Source organism: Aptenodytes forsteri, unplaced genomic scaffold, assembly GCF_000699145.1.
Source record: "Aptenodytes forsteri isolate BGI_AS27 unplaced genomic scaffold, ASM69914v1 Scaffold119, whole genome shotgun sequence".
NCBI lineage: Eukaryota > Metazoa > Chordata > Aves > Sphenisciformes > Spheniscidae > Aptenodytes > Aptenodytes forsteri.
This window is the reverse complement of record NW_008796165.1, coordinates 8,162,047-8,175,162: the sequence shown is the minus strand read 5'-3', so window position 1 is coordinate 8,175,162 and position 13,116 is coordinate 8,162,047. Positions and strand designations below refer to the sequence as shown.

The 13,116-nt window shown below is 36.1% G+C and overlaps 1 protein-coding gene across 2 annotated transcripts in view; it reads left to right on the top strand.

Moving 5' to 3' along the window:
- Positions 1 to 13,116, top strand: part of FAF1 (Fas associated factor 1) — a 175,700-nt gene that overhangs the window by 41,779 nt on the left and 120,805 nt on the right. For both annotated transcript variants that reach the window (XM_009287352.2, XM_009287351.2), the window contains exons 5-7: positions 1,260 to 1,351; positions 1,712 to 1,800; positions 10,046 to 10,151. In XM_009287352.2, coding sequence (XP_009285627.1) covers positions 1,260 to 1,351; positions 1,712 to 1,800; positions 10,046 to 10,151 — 287 coding nt within the window. The remainder of the gene's footprint in view (positions 1 to 1,259; positions 1,352 to 1,711; positions 1,801 to 10,045; positions 10,152 to 13,116) is intronic.

The following is a 13,116-nucleotide window of genomic DNA, read 5'->3' as shown; positions in this document are numbered from 1 at the left end:
GTGGGCAGGAGCCTCATGAAGTTCAAAGAAAGCAAAGTTGAAGTCCTGCATCTGGGGTAGGATAACTCCATGTTATCCCATCTGATAACTGGCTGCGGGCTGACAGGCTAGAAAGCAACTTTATAAAAAAAGGGATCTAGGTGTGTGCATCAGCAGTGCACCCTTGCAATGAAGAAGGCCAGCCACATCCTAGGCTGTGTTAGCAAGAGTGTAGCCCATGGATCCAGGGAAATAATTATTCCCCTCTATTCAGCACTTGTGAGACCGCATCTGGAGTACTGCATCTGATTTTGAGGTCCCCAGTACAAGAAGGACGTTGACATTCTGCAGTGAGGCCAGGAGAGGCCAGCAAGATAGTCAGGGGACTGGAGCACATGGCAACATAGGAGGCGAGGCACAGAGAACTGGATTTGTTCAGCCTGGGGAAGAGAAGGGGTGAGGTAGAGACCTCTGTCTACAGCTACCTGCTGCGAGGACACAGAGAAGGTGGAGCCAGACTCTTCTTGGATGTGCATGATAATAAGATGAGAGGCAATGGGGACAATTTGCAACATCGAAAATTCCCATTAGATATAAGGATTTTTTTTTTTTTTTTTTTTAGAAGTTGTGAGAGTGGTGAAGTACTGGGACAGGTTGGCCAGAGAAGTTGTCAGACTTCCATCCTTAGAGGTGTTCAAGAGTCAGCTGGACAAATCCTTGACTAAACTGGTTTAATTAGACCTTTGAGCTGGGCTAGGGCTAGATGACCTCCTGAGGTACCTTCCAGTCTGAATTATTTTATGACTGTAATAACTACAGGGAGAGGAGAGCATCAAAATGTGCAAAACATTGAAAAAGCTGTCAGAGCAGTTAAATTGTATGAACACTCCAGTTCTTTAGGTCAGGATTATTGATAATGGAATTGGGTATCAAAAATACGCACCCTCTTTATTGCCGGCAAAGTCCGTTGCTCCAGATAGCATGCATCTGCAAATGTGTGTGTCTAGCATATGCAGTGTAGAACTATTCAAATATATGTCCAAATAGTCAAATCTTCATGTGATGCTCCAATCATTCATGCTTTATGTGAGTTTTTAATTTTTTTTTTAAGCTTCATTTGTCCTTTACTGTTTGAAGAGTATGTTACAAGGGTAACTAGATTAAAAATGGTTTTCATAGTAAATTTTTCTTTGCTCTCTTTTTTTAACTATAACTCAGTACTGTTTGAAATAAATCAGTAAGTGTGTATATTTTATGTATTTTCTTTGTTTTCTCTTTAGGAGGTATCAAACATATTCTAGAAAATGAACTTCAGATTCCTGCATCTAAAATGCTGTTAAAAGGGTGGAAGACTGGAGATGTAGATGATAGTGTAAGTTTTCAACTGTGTTTTCAGTTAACTGAATTCAGAGTTTCAAACTGAGCATCTGTGGGTGGGGATTACAATGCAAGAACTGTGAGTTTCAAACAGCGTTAGATGTCTCGGGTGGCACACAAGGAACTCTTAAACTAAAACATTGCAAAAACAATAATGAGAAATCACTTTAGTTTGTGTTGTTTTTATATATAACACAGCCCACCTACAAAAAGGATATTATGAAGTTAACAGTAAGTATATCTCAAAACAAAATATTTGGTGGTATTGTAAATAAGTATCAATAATTAAAAGAAATAAAATAATACATCAAAATTGGTGAATGTTTTATATTTATAATGATTTTTCTCCCCTCAGACTGTTTTAAAAACTCTACACTTGCCAAAAAATAATAGTCTTTATGTTCTAACACCTGACCTGCCTCCTCCTTCTTCAAGTCATTCTGGGTAAGTCTTTTGGCCATAAATTCTACTTGTATGATTTGGTTTTGTATGGTTTTTACGAAGCCACATGTATCCTTGCAGGAATCTGCAATCAGTAAATACAAAGTGTTTTTACTGCTCTAGTAAGTTTTGGGATGAACTACCTCAGCACCTCATTGTTGAAAAGGAGGTTGTTAAGTTTTTTTTAAAACCTTGGTGTGGTACATGAACCACCTAGGTACATACAGAATTTTCAACCTCCCAGATGCTATGACTTTAATTTAACAAAAATCTAGTCCCTGTGGAAATGGGAGCTGGCCTTTCATAAGTTACTGCATTATGTTGGTTCATTTAATGTAAATTTGTATAAATCGTTGCCAGCAGATAGGAATTTTCTTTCTGAAATGTTTGTTACATTAGTTTATCTTATCTTCTTGGACTTTTAAAATGCACATAGACAGGCTGAATAATTAATTTCCTCTAACTGAGCCGGATATCTCTTATTACTGATTTGAATACTCAAAAAGTTAACGGTGAGTATTCATATGTCAGTGAATATTGCTAAGGTTTGAAAGTGAAATGTTATTTTACAGAAAATGGAATCTTTACTCTTACAAAGTAATTTGCAATTACTTCGATTACTTTGGCTTGTTTTCTTTCCTGCCCTTCCCTTTCTCAAAGGCATACCTGTATGCGCTCTTTACCAGGAAAATACTAATTTTATTCGGTAGCCGCTAGAGGGTGCCCAGTAATTGAGCCTGGAAGAGCAGCGCTGCTCTGGACCTGCAAGCGAGCGGGGAGGCTTGCGTTTGGAATTGGTCAAATGGCATGATCATTAGACTGGAGTGCCTTCAGGTTGTCTGAAGAGGGAGTTGTTTTTCTGCTGTTGTAGTCGATGGGAGAAAATTCTACAAATGCAGTCGTATTACTGATGAGGGAAATTCTTTGACAATCAATGGAAATAAATAACTGGTTTCCTAATGACTAAAAGTACTTCATATATTACTAGAAGGTACTTGTGCACATAACCGTGTAGTCTGTGGAGGAAATAAGAATACTGATATGAATTATAAAAATAATAATAATAAAGAAAAGCATTAAAAGAGGGAATAGTGGCACTGGAACAGGGGGAGCAGAGTGGTGGTGAGCTGTATGTGAACTCTATGTGCTCTGTATCGGCAAACAGGAGCTGTAGTTGTGTGTGAGGACAATAAGCCATTGTACAGCAGCAGCTAGTTGAAGGACAGTGAAAATACTGTGGAAAAACACTGTAGATACTAATTGTTTGTTTGTTTTTTTTTAAATCCGTCTCCAATTTCAAAACTGTCTACCCAGATATCACTGTATATTGTAATTCGAATGTTTTTGATTCTGGAAAGAAAACTGGGGTCTGAAGAATGTTGTTTATTGCAACTGCAATAAACTATACAACAAACTGTTTAAAAACAGTTCTTAGGCTTTTTTTATTGAATGAAAAGTTTAAAAGAACTTTACTTGCTAGTAAAATCAAAGTGGTTGTTACCTTTACAGTTTATACTTGTTTCATAGTGGAGATTAGTTCTGGATATTTTTAAGATAAAGTTGGTAGCTTTGGGATAGCAAACGATGATTAATTAGTGGCTACTTAAACAAGGATAATTTGAAGGCTAGATCATCTCCCTGAAGTCATAAATTCTAGATGAAAGGGGAGGCTTGCCTCCAATTAAAGCATCAATGCAGATCAAAACGCATCTAATTGAAGCAATGTACCAAACCCAGTTACACTGTTTACTGCCTACTGTTAGGTCAGTTATTATTCAGATTAGTTTGTTACCCACAATTTTTAAAAGCATCCTGCTCACATCTATTATTAATGGATGTTAAGGAACTTTGCCTCTTACTTTGTGAGTTCATCTGTTGTTTTCTTCAAATGCCTTCTATTTTGAACTAGAGATAAATAGTCGTGATTTGAGTATCTCCAGAAAATGATATTTGAAAAGCCTGAGATTTCAGTACGTGGTATTTTATGTATATGTCCTTCTTAAAAGGAGCAATGTGGTCACAGCTCTATAAACTCCAATTTGTATGTGTTCTTGACACTGAAGGAGAACAGTGTCTGAAACATCCTTTTCCAACGTATTGGTACGTAGGCATTGAAGTTTATTGTGACAAACTGAATGGACTTAACGCAGAACTGACTTAAAACTAGCATCTAAATGTAATGGCAAAGTGATCCTGCAGTTTAAACAAGCAAAAATCTCCTAGGGTATCTTCATTCTTCCGTGGCATATCTAAAGCTTTTATAGGTAATAGAAACCCAGTGAATTACTACCGCATGCTAGTAAATTGAGGTGTAAAGATTAAATTTAAATGTCAAATGCCACCTGTAGGGTTACATGCCCTGCTTCCACAATTTCAGTTGGTAAAGCCATACTTATCCATGTACGATATCCAGAACAATAACAACATGTTCTGTGAGCTGTGGACGTAATGAAACCTGATTTCTAGTGAATTCCTGCCTCATCCCAGCGGCTGCAGTAACTCAGTCCTCTCCCTCCATGCTTCTCATGATCTCGCCTACCTCTGATGCTGCCTCCAGTTCTTCCCATGCATTTTGTAGCACCTATGTAATTTTTTTTTCTCCTGCATAGACAGTCAGCCTGCCCTGCCTCCATTCTCCAGCTGGTAGTCAGGTAATATCAAAGAAAAGGTGAAATCATATGCTGTGAGTAGTTCTGAGATCATTGGCCAGAGGTCAGCTGGATGGCGTATAAATTACTATGCTTGTAATGCAGCCTTTTACTAAGGTGGGTAGTAATTTGGGTCCCTTTCCTCTACCCAGCTGTTGATTTACACCCAATCCTTGAGACCTTTATAACACTGTCAGACCTCCTTGAAACCAGTGAATATGTTCAAAAGTTACCAGATGGGACAGGTGGGTGGAGAAGAACATGGTTTCCTTTGGAAAGCAGTCTTAAAAGGAAAGGTGCCAAAGAATGTCCATCATTTAATTGTCCAAAGGGAGAGATCCCTTGCACCAGCTTTGTCAGATTAGATTCTTCACTTCCTCAGAGTGCAATTCCTTCCCTTTGTTGCCTCGGGTGCTTCTTGAAAGCCAGCAATACCCAGTTCAAGGAAAAAGTTTAGAAGAATGCAAGAGGGGAGCATCAAAAGCGTAGGCATGCAAGTCTGGCCACGGAGCTAGGTCATCTGGGTCGTCTCTCCTTTTTATCGTGAATGTTCTGGGAGATGCGTTTTATCAATTTTTTCTTTGGTTGTCATTTTAATGGATATAATGTATTTTATATTTCTACTTTCTTCCTGAATAGCTGAAAATCTTAGATACGTCATTATACCTGATGAATCATTGGAAAGTTCAAAACAGTTAAAAGATATTTGACCGGGTGCATACCTTGGAGACTGTTACAAATAATGTGTTTTTGCTAAGCGATTGTAACTTATTTAAGTAGTGTAATCATCTGTGTGGGTAGGAAAAAAACCCCACAACCCCCATCTTTCAAGTAATGGGTCCATACATTGCTGAATGCCTGTGTTTTAGATTGTTGCAGAGCAGTGGTGATTGTGGCACGGTGTCTTGTACGTTATCAACTGTAGCAGAGTGTTAATTAAGAACGATGTAACCTGCAACTCCAGTTATTAGTATTGTCTGTTTAGCTGGACAGGAGCAGTGCCTTGCTTTAGTTACTTTGAAAGCTTCAATAAGAATGGTAAGATTAATGTTTTATTTTCACATCTGCTCATGAGACAGTTTAAAAATCCTGAAGTTTAAAATGCAATAGAATGTAAACAAAAGGGTGTCTGCTCATTTACATGTTAGCCAGATTTGCTAACTGATTGCTGTTTGAACCTAATCTACCACCTCCTGCTGCATTAGCTACAACAAACATTACATTTACATACTGATTTCTTATTTTGTTTTAATGTAAATAATCTGTAATTACAGTAAATTTGGACTTCTGTTGACATGAGCTTGTATAAATCTGTAAGTTTAAAATGGAAATGTTAATTACCTTGGGTCATACCTATGTATATAAAATTCAGAGATTTTGGGGGAAGTCTCCATGTGACTGAGAAAGATATTGCCTAATGGGAAATACTGAATGTATTACATAAAAACTTACACAACTGAAATGAAAAGGAGCATTTGCTGATCATTGATTAAGGATATACTTTTGGTCTCAAAGCTTAGAATACTACTAAAGTTTCACAGAAAAATGCTATTAAAAAGCAAAGTATTACATCAAAAATCAAAGCATTAAGGCAGTCACTTAACAATAGATCTATTTTATATATTAAGTGTTACAGAACAGTAGAAAAGCAGTAAACTGGAAAGCTTAAAATATAATAAATATATTTATATTTTTTATATAAATTATCTATATGATTATATAAATAAAACATAATAAATATCAATACTAATACCATCTTGCCTCAGCATTGCATAGACTGATTGAACATTTGCTGTCCCCTAAGATTAGCAGTATTTGCAGTTACACATTTTTTGGCTAAATATTGTTTCTGTTCTTAGTTTATTAGACTTGTGGTTTATAAATTGTACTGTATTGAATTTGGATGGAATAGCTAGTGAATGAACTTTTTCCAGACTCTTAACTGAGTTTTGATATTTTGAGTTCAGTGAAAAAAAAATTCTTGCAACTTCTGTTGCTTGAAATTTAAGTTTCAAAGAGGAACATTTTTGTTTGCGTATTGTAGAGTTTCAACCCCAGCTGAATCCTGGTCCACCACTGGGGTTTGTGTGCATTGTGATAATGCCGATAACCAATGCTATATAGGCAATCCATATGAAATCCTAAACTGGTCTGAGTCTCCCTTGCTAGAACTGGTCAGAGCGATGACTGTGCTCAGGTCTATTTTCTTTTGTCTGTTCTTGGACTTCTTTTTTGGGTGCAGGCAGAGTTCCTCTAATGGAAGATTGGTGCCCAAAAATACCGTCAAGTTCCCTTGCCTCCTGTGCTGAATAGAGAACGTATAATCATTCAGCTGACGAAAAAAAAAAGTAATGGCAGTATATAACGTATCAGCAAATGCTTTTGAAAGCTAGGGTTTGCAAGAGGGGGGAAATGGTGCTGATAAGAGTGGCCTACTTTAATCCTGTTTCTAGAATTTGATTTTCTTTTCCCACTAATTAATTCTCAGATTAATTAAATTCTGTTAGCACTGATGGGAAAAAAAAAAAAAGAAAAAAAGAAAATATGTCTTGACTTTAAAAGGAACTGGTGTTTGGCCCTGATTTTTTAAATTTTTTTTTTTTTTAATTTTAATGCAGATGTTTCATTTGGAAGATTGTAGTCAACTGATAACATTTGCAGGAGTATGAAACTGCTGCAAACACTGAAGCCAAAATTTTAGAAATGTGCATTGTGTTCAAAGTCGGTCTTCTCAATACAGTTATGTGCACCTAAAAAGAAATAAAAGTAAGCTTCAGCTTACTGTCAATGAGAAGTCTCCTTTAAAAACACTTATTTTGTACATTTGATCATAGCCTTAATGGCTGAAAATACAATTTTAGGGCAAGGTATGTTTTGGAAGCAGAGTTCTATTGGCACAAATAATTTGGGGCAGCCTACATCCCTGGCTGCTGGAGGAGATGTATATGGGAGGGGACTGACATTGCTGGTTGTGCAGCTGTGTGTTCAAATCAACCCCATCCCGCAGAGGAGCATTGGTACACGTAGGAAGTCACTGGCACGAACTGCCCATCAGATGTGCCATCAATTCCTCCTCCCATTGACTTTCTAACGTATATGGTCCAGGTCTTACGGCTGTCAGACCATATGAGATTTTGATATAGGAGCTCAAAGGATCAGATCAGTTGGCCACTGCATTTCTGTGTAAGCAGAAGTAATATTCCTCATTATATTATTTTTCTGAAGACAAGGTGAATAATTAACCATGCAGTTTAATTGCTAACACTTTCAAAACCAATTTTTTCCTCAATTTTTTCAGGTTTTTTTTTTTTAGCCAGCTTAATTTTCAGCCTCCTCTTTGTTTTTGCCTATGAATATGTACTGAGAATTTGCTTGTTAACAACATTCAGCTTGCGTTGTTTAGAAATCCAAAAAGTAGAGGTGTCAAAATTGTTATTTACTTCAAAAATTGAGGCTTTTAAGACACTTCATTTAAATTAACTGTGTTTGAAGAGTATTTTTTCCTTTTCTAAATACTCTCTGCTATCACATCCAGATGAAATAGAGAAGTGGAAAACCTTTCCTGTGAACAGATGCTTTTTATTAGCATGCTGTATTTTGGATAGTACTGAAGTGTGTGTATCATGCATACCTTGAGAGACTGAGGGTTTGATCAAACTAGCCTGTTTCATTCTATGTCTACATCAATTACAGAATGAAAATGTGAGTCATGTTATTGGTTAGCATCTACAGATTTTCAGATAGAGTCAAAAATAGCTATAACAGAGCCGTGTGTGATTCTGAATGGAATCCAGAGCCATTCACATATGCTGTAATTAATGTTTTTGGAGCAATTAAATATGTCATTTGCCTCCAGTATTTGCTGAAAACAAATAAAAAATCAGAATCTGAAAAAGCACAGCAGGATGTTTTAGTTGCTACTGAACATTTGCCAAAAGGAAATACAGTTATGGTGATGCTGGACTTATTGTTAACAATCAAATTAGAATTACCTTTGACAATAGGCATACAACTTTTCAGGTTTTTTTTTTTTTCCTCCTTTGAAGGACTGTCAAGTATTTTAAAATTTTTTTAGGCCTTTTCTGACAAGATTTGTGACAAGTGCAGCTAACTTCATGTTCAGCATAGATGACTGACTTCAGTTACATTTGTAATGTCTTACACTTGATTCATACCTAGCATTGACAATGGGTTAAATTTATCTTCCATATTACAAAACCATGAAAGACAAGAAATAGCACTTCATGATTTTGTTTTGTAGTATGTGATTATTATGTTTAAGATGTCACAGAATCCAAATTAAGTTGCTGAGTGAAGATATTTTTGTAAGGTAATTTTTCTTGAGATATTAAAGCAAATTGTGCATCTCTTGCTAAAGCATCCAGTGAGTATTGCATGGGTTCCTTAGCATCTGAGCAGCAAAACTGCAGCTCAGTAATTCCAGTAGAAGGAAAAACTAACAAATCAGGACTCGAATAACCTAGCAGTCCTTCTTGTCTTCTTGTATCTTAAGATACAGCTATGCTCATCTGCATACAGAATTTGTCCTTTATTGCTAAGAGGAATGGCATGCTGAAGTGTCATGGAACAGTGAAGATGTGAAGGAAAAAACCCCAGTGTGTCATTCTTTAAAGAGTGTGTGATAAGGAAAAAAAAAAAAAATCAAATAGGCCCAATTTAATTCCGTATGCTACGGAACAGGTCAAATCTGCATAAATATTGTTTAGAAATCCATGCTATGTTACAATGTTGCTGCAGTTTTGTAGCCTATATAAGATTGTACACAGCTGTAATTGCCGTGCCTATAACAGAAATCCTGCCTTCTGTTTTGAAAAGTAGATAGCTGCATAATTTTGTACCTGATTAAGCAAACGGGATGCCTTTTTAACATCCAGATGTTTTGTTACCAGGAAAATCACAAAAAGCCCCAACTTTGTGACAACATGAACAAATAGTTGGCCTGTTTAATCTGTATCTTAAGATTATTTTTTTAAATTCATATGATTAAAGATGTTTTAATGTACATTTAAAACAATTTGAGCAGAACTAACTTTTCTGAATGCTCAGTACCCACATGAGAATTTTTGCAGTGGTTAGTTTTCCAGTTCTAATTAGCTGGGTTTATGTGCTTTGAATGAAACTAAGTGGAAGAATTTCTGTTTGGTTTATGCTTCAGGTAACCCTAGAGAAGCGAGAGCATGCTTTGCCTTGTTCTACTTACTATCAGTTTTTAATGTGCACTGTAGCTTGATATTTTGTCTGGTCATCAATATGCTTACAAGCCTGGTATTAATGGCATTATGAGTGCTAAATATACCCGATGTTTGTGAAGATAATGTGACTCTCTCGATTTTGAGAATACTTAACATTAGAAGAGCTTTAAAGGCTGCAGTCACCTTATTAAGGAAGGAGTTCAGGAATGGCCTTTGGTCATTCTCAGCATGCTTCCTTGCATTTAAGAGTGAAAAGAGAGATGATAATGTTGTGCCTGGACTTGTCCATGTAGAGTTTAGGGTACCCTGGGGTTTTTGCATCTAACTGTAAAACAAGCTATAACATGCTTATCCCTGATTTTCTTGTTTTTCTTTCAACCATTTCAGGGCCCTGCAGGAGTCATTAAATCAAAACTTCATGCTGATTGTCACCCATCGAGAAGTCCAGCGGGAGTACAACCTCAACTTCTCAGGAAGCAGTACCATTCAGGAGGTGAGTGCTGTTTCACAGCTGAAGAATAAATGTAGCTCATTATAGTTAATGCCAGCTCTGTTAAAGAGGGTTTACGTGGTCTTGGAGGATATTCCTTTATTTTATTAGTCTTTTTTTGGTTTAATCAACTGGATCATCAAGAATGCTGTAATTTGATTGAAGAACTTGGCCTAAAAAAGGTTTTCTATGAAATTATAGGGAAAAGATGTTTCTTTCTGCATTGTAGTAGCAAAATATACGAACAGTGTTTAGTGAGTTATTCTAGAGTGATGAGGAAAGGCAGTTATTCAAATTCCATTTTATTTTTAAGCCCCTTGAAGCTCCCTCTGTGTTCCCTTCTTTTAACCAGCTCCATCTCCATTTTCTGTAGGCATCTCTACCATTACTGGTTGCTATCGTAATGCTGTAATTCTTACTGCCTTGGTAGCCAAATGGTTTTGTGTATAATGATGTCACTGCCGTTCTGTAGAATGACCAGCAAGGGGTGATATTGTAGAGAACTTCGTCAGAATTAAGTCCTATAGGAACAAATATCTCTGATATGACTCTGGACCCTCTGAATTTAGAACAAGCAGTCCTTGCATATTTGTAAAACTCCTTTCTAAAGCCAAAGGTTGTTGTCTAATGCTCCATGGTATGTCTAATGCCAGATGTTTTGGACATTATTGTCCATATAACCCACTAACTTCTGGAAACGTGACAAACAATCTAGAAATGTGAATCTTCAGAATTCACATTAAAAAATATTAAGATTAAATGTTTGCTTTTCAGATTAAATGTATGTTTGCTATTGATCTGGCACTTCTCAGTCTTTTAGGGTTGAACAGATTTTACTGAAGTTTTTCATGTCACATGCTGACATTGTAGACAGAATTATTTTAAGTTCTGTAATATTAGCTACAGGAGCAATATCTCATACAACAATGAAAAATGATCATTAACTGTTTTAATTGTGAATCCTATTGTTCTTAAGATCTAAATTCTGATCTTTCCCCTGCGTGAAAGCCTGTCTTCTACTTTACCTTTTTAAACCTATTATAGTAAGTTCTGGTTTTTTAAATGTAATATAAACAAACAAACATAGTTGCATCAGTTTGTTTTTTGAGGGGCCAAGCCCTGACTCTTTACAATTAATAATAATTTGAATATTTATGGAAATAAATGATCAGAATATTTGTTTTTAATTTTAAAATGGTGAGATTCTAAAAGAAAACACATACATAAATATTGCCTGTTTGGTTTTTTTATCTATGCTATATCAATTACTGCTTTGCTGGTGGGTCTTCGAACTTGTAGAGACCCGGCCTAAAGGAACCAGAAAGCTTTGACAGTGCATGGGAACTTAGGCTGCCTTTACATGCACTGAAGCTTTCTTGTTTGTTGCTAATGGCAGGTTACAGTCAACATGTTAACATATAAAGTCAACTTAATTTAAAAGTCAGTTATGATTTATTTTCCCCATTAAACAACCAAAATCCAAAAAAACCCTACCCACCCCATAACCAGCATGAGCGTCAAAACTTTCTTTGCCTTTCTGACTTGTATCTAAGTATTACATCCAATAGATTTTATAAAATTATGAAGACAATTTCAGAGGCTAAAATGAAAAGAGAACTCTGGACCTTCTTGTGCAGCTGATGCTGAACAGGTGAATATGTCTGTCTGTGCAAAGTCTCGTGGAAATCACTGGGGATTTGGCTGAGGTAAAAGGGTTGGTGAACATTTGTCTAATTATAGAAAACAAGCACTGTTTTGTATGTTAACTCCCTAATGGCTATTTAATTTAATTTTTTTTTCCTTTTAGCATAGAGTGAGCATTGTAGCAAATGATTGATGAATCTAGTTAGTCTGTGCGATTTGGAGGAATCGGTGATATCTTTCCTTCTCTTCTCTCCATTGTCTCTTTCCTCTCCAGGGACTGTTACATATATTTTTTTTTCCTTCACTTTCTTGTTCACACTTTAACAAATTAATAGTTTACTTTCCTTCTGGTATATTTTTGTAATCATGGAAAAGCTCCATGTGAGTTGCAGTTGCCAACCACAAGAGGGCAGGAAGGACTATTCAATTATTACCTAAAAATGCTGTTCAGTGTTTTCAAATTAGCTTCTGGTATATTAACAAAAAGGAGTATAATGGCCAAGTTATTGTTTGATTTACAGATAATTGGCATATTGGAGGGAGGGGACTTAATTTCACCCTTTTAAATTAAACAGGGAGATTTAAAAAGACATAAAATATTCATTAATGTTCAGTGATTATAAAGCAGTGGCATATATTTATTCTACCTTTATTACTGTTTCGATGGGAAAATACTGCAAATATTTCAGATATCGACTTGGCCATACTGACAAGTTGAAATGTTTAAGCAGTGTTAATGCAATCTACTCACACGTTATATCCTATGCAGAAAGATTCAAAATGACTACATCAATTATTAAAAGAAATATTTAAAATTCTATAAATGTTCTACTGCTTGCCACAGTTGGGTGCAACTGTCTCTCCAGGGCTAGTTGCTTAGTCTGTTGTTATTATTAGTGCTGCGAATTTCAAGGAATAGATATTTTTTCCAAGTGTCTCAAAAAAACCCCCAAACAACCCATCACACCAAAAAACCAACCGCACCACCCTTTCAAAATGGTCATAAATATTTTGCAATGGATTAATTGCAAAACCCAGTGACCTCTTGGCTGTGCTTTCCTAAACTACTGTTGCTTCAGTTCTCTGTCGTCTTTTTTATTGTTTAGAATGCATGTTTAAGAGTAAATGATATTTGGATGAATTGTTATTTCAAAGAAATCTTGCTGTTTAATGGGGAAACAGTCTGACGGAAAATTCTCTGAGAGAAGCCTGAAACCATAGTGCTCATGTCTGCTTCCACGGTTTCTTGTGTATTAATTCAGTAGTTGGATTTTGGATGGTACTTGAAAATGCCTTTTTTTTTTTTTTTTTTAACATGCTTTAT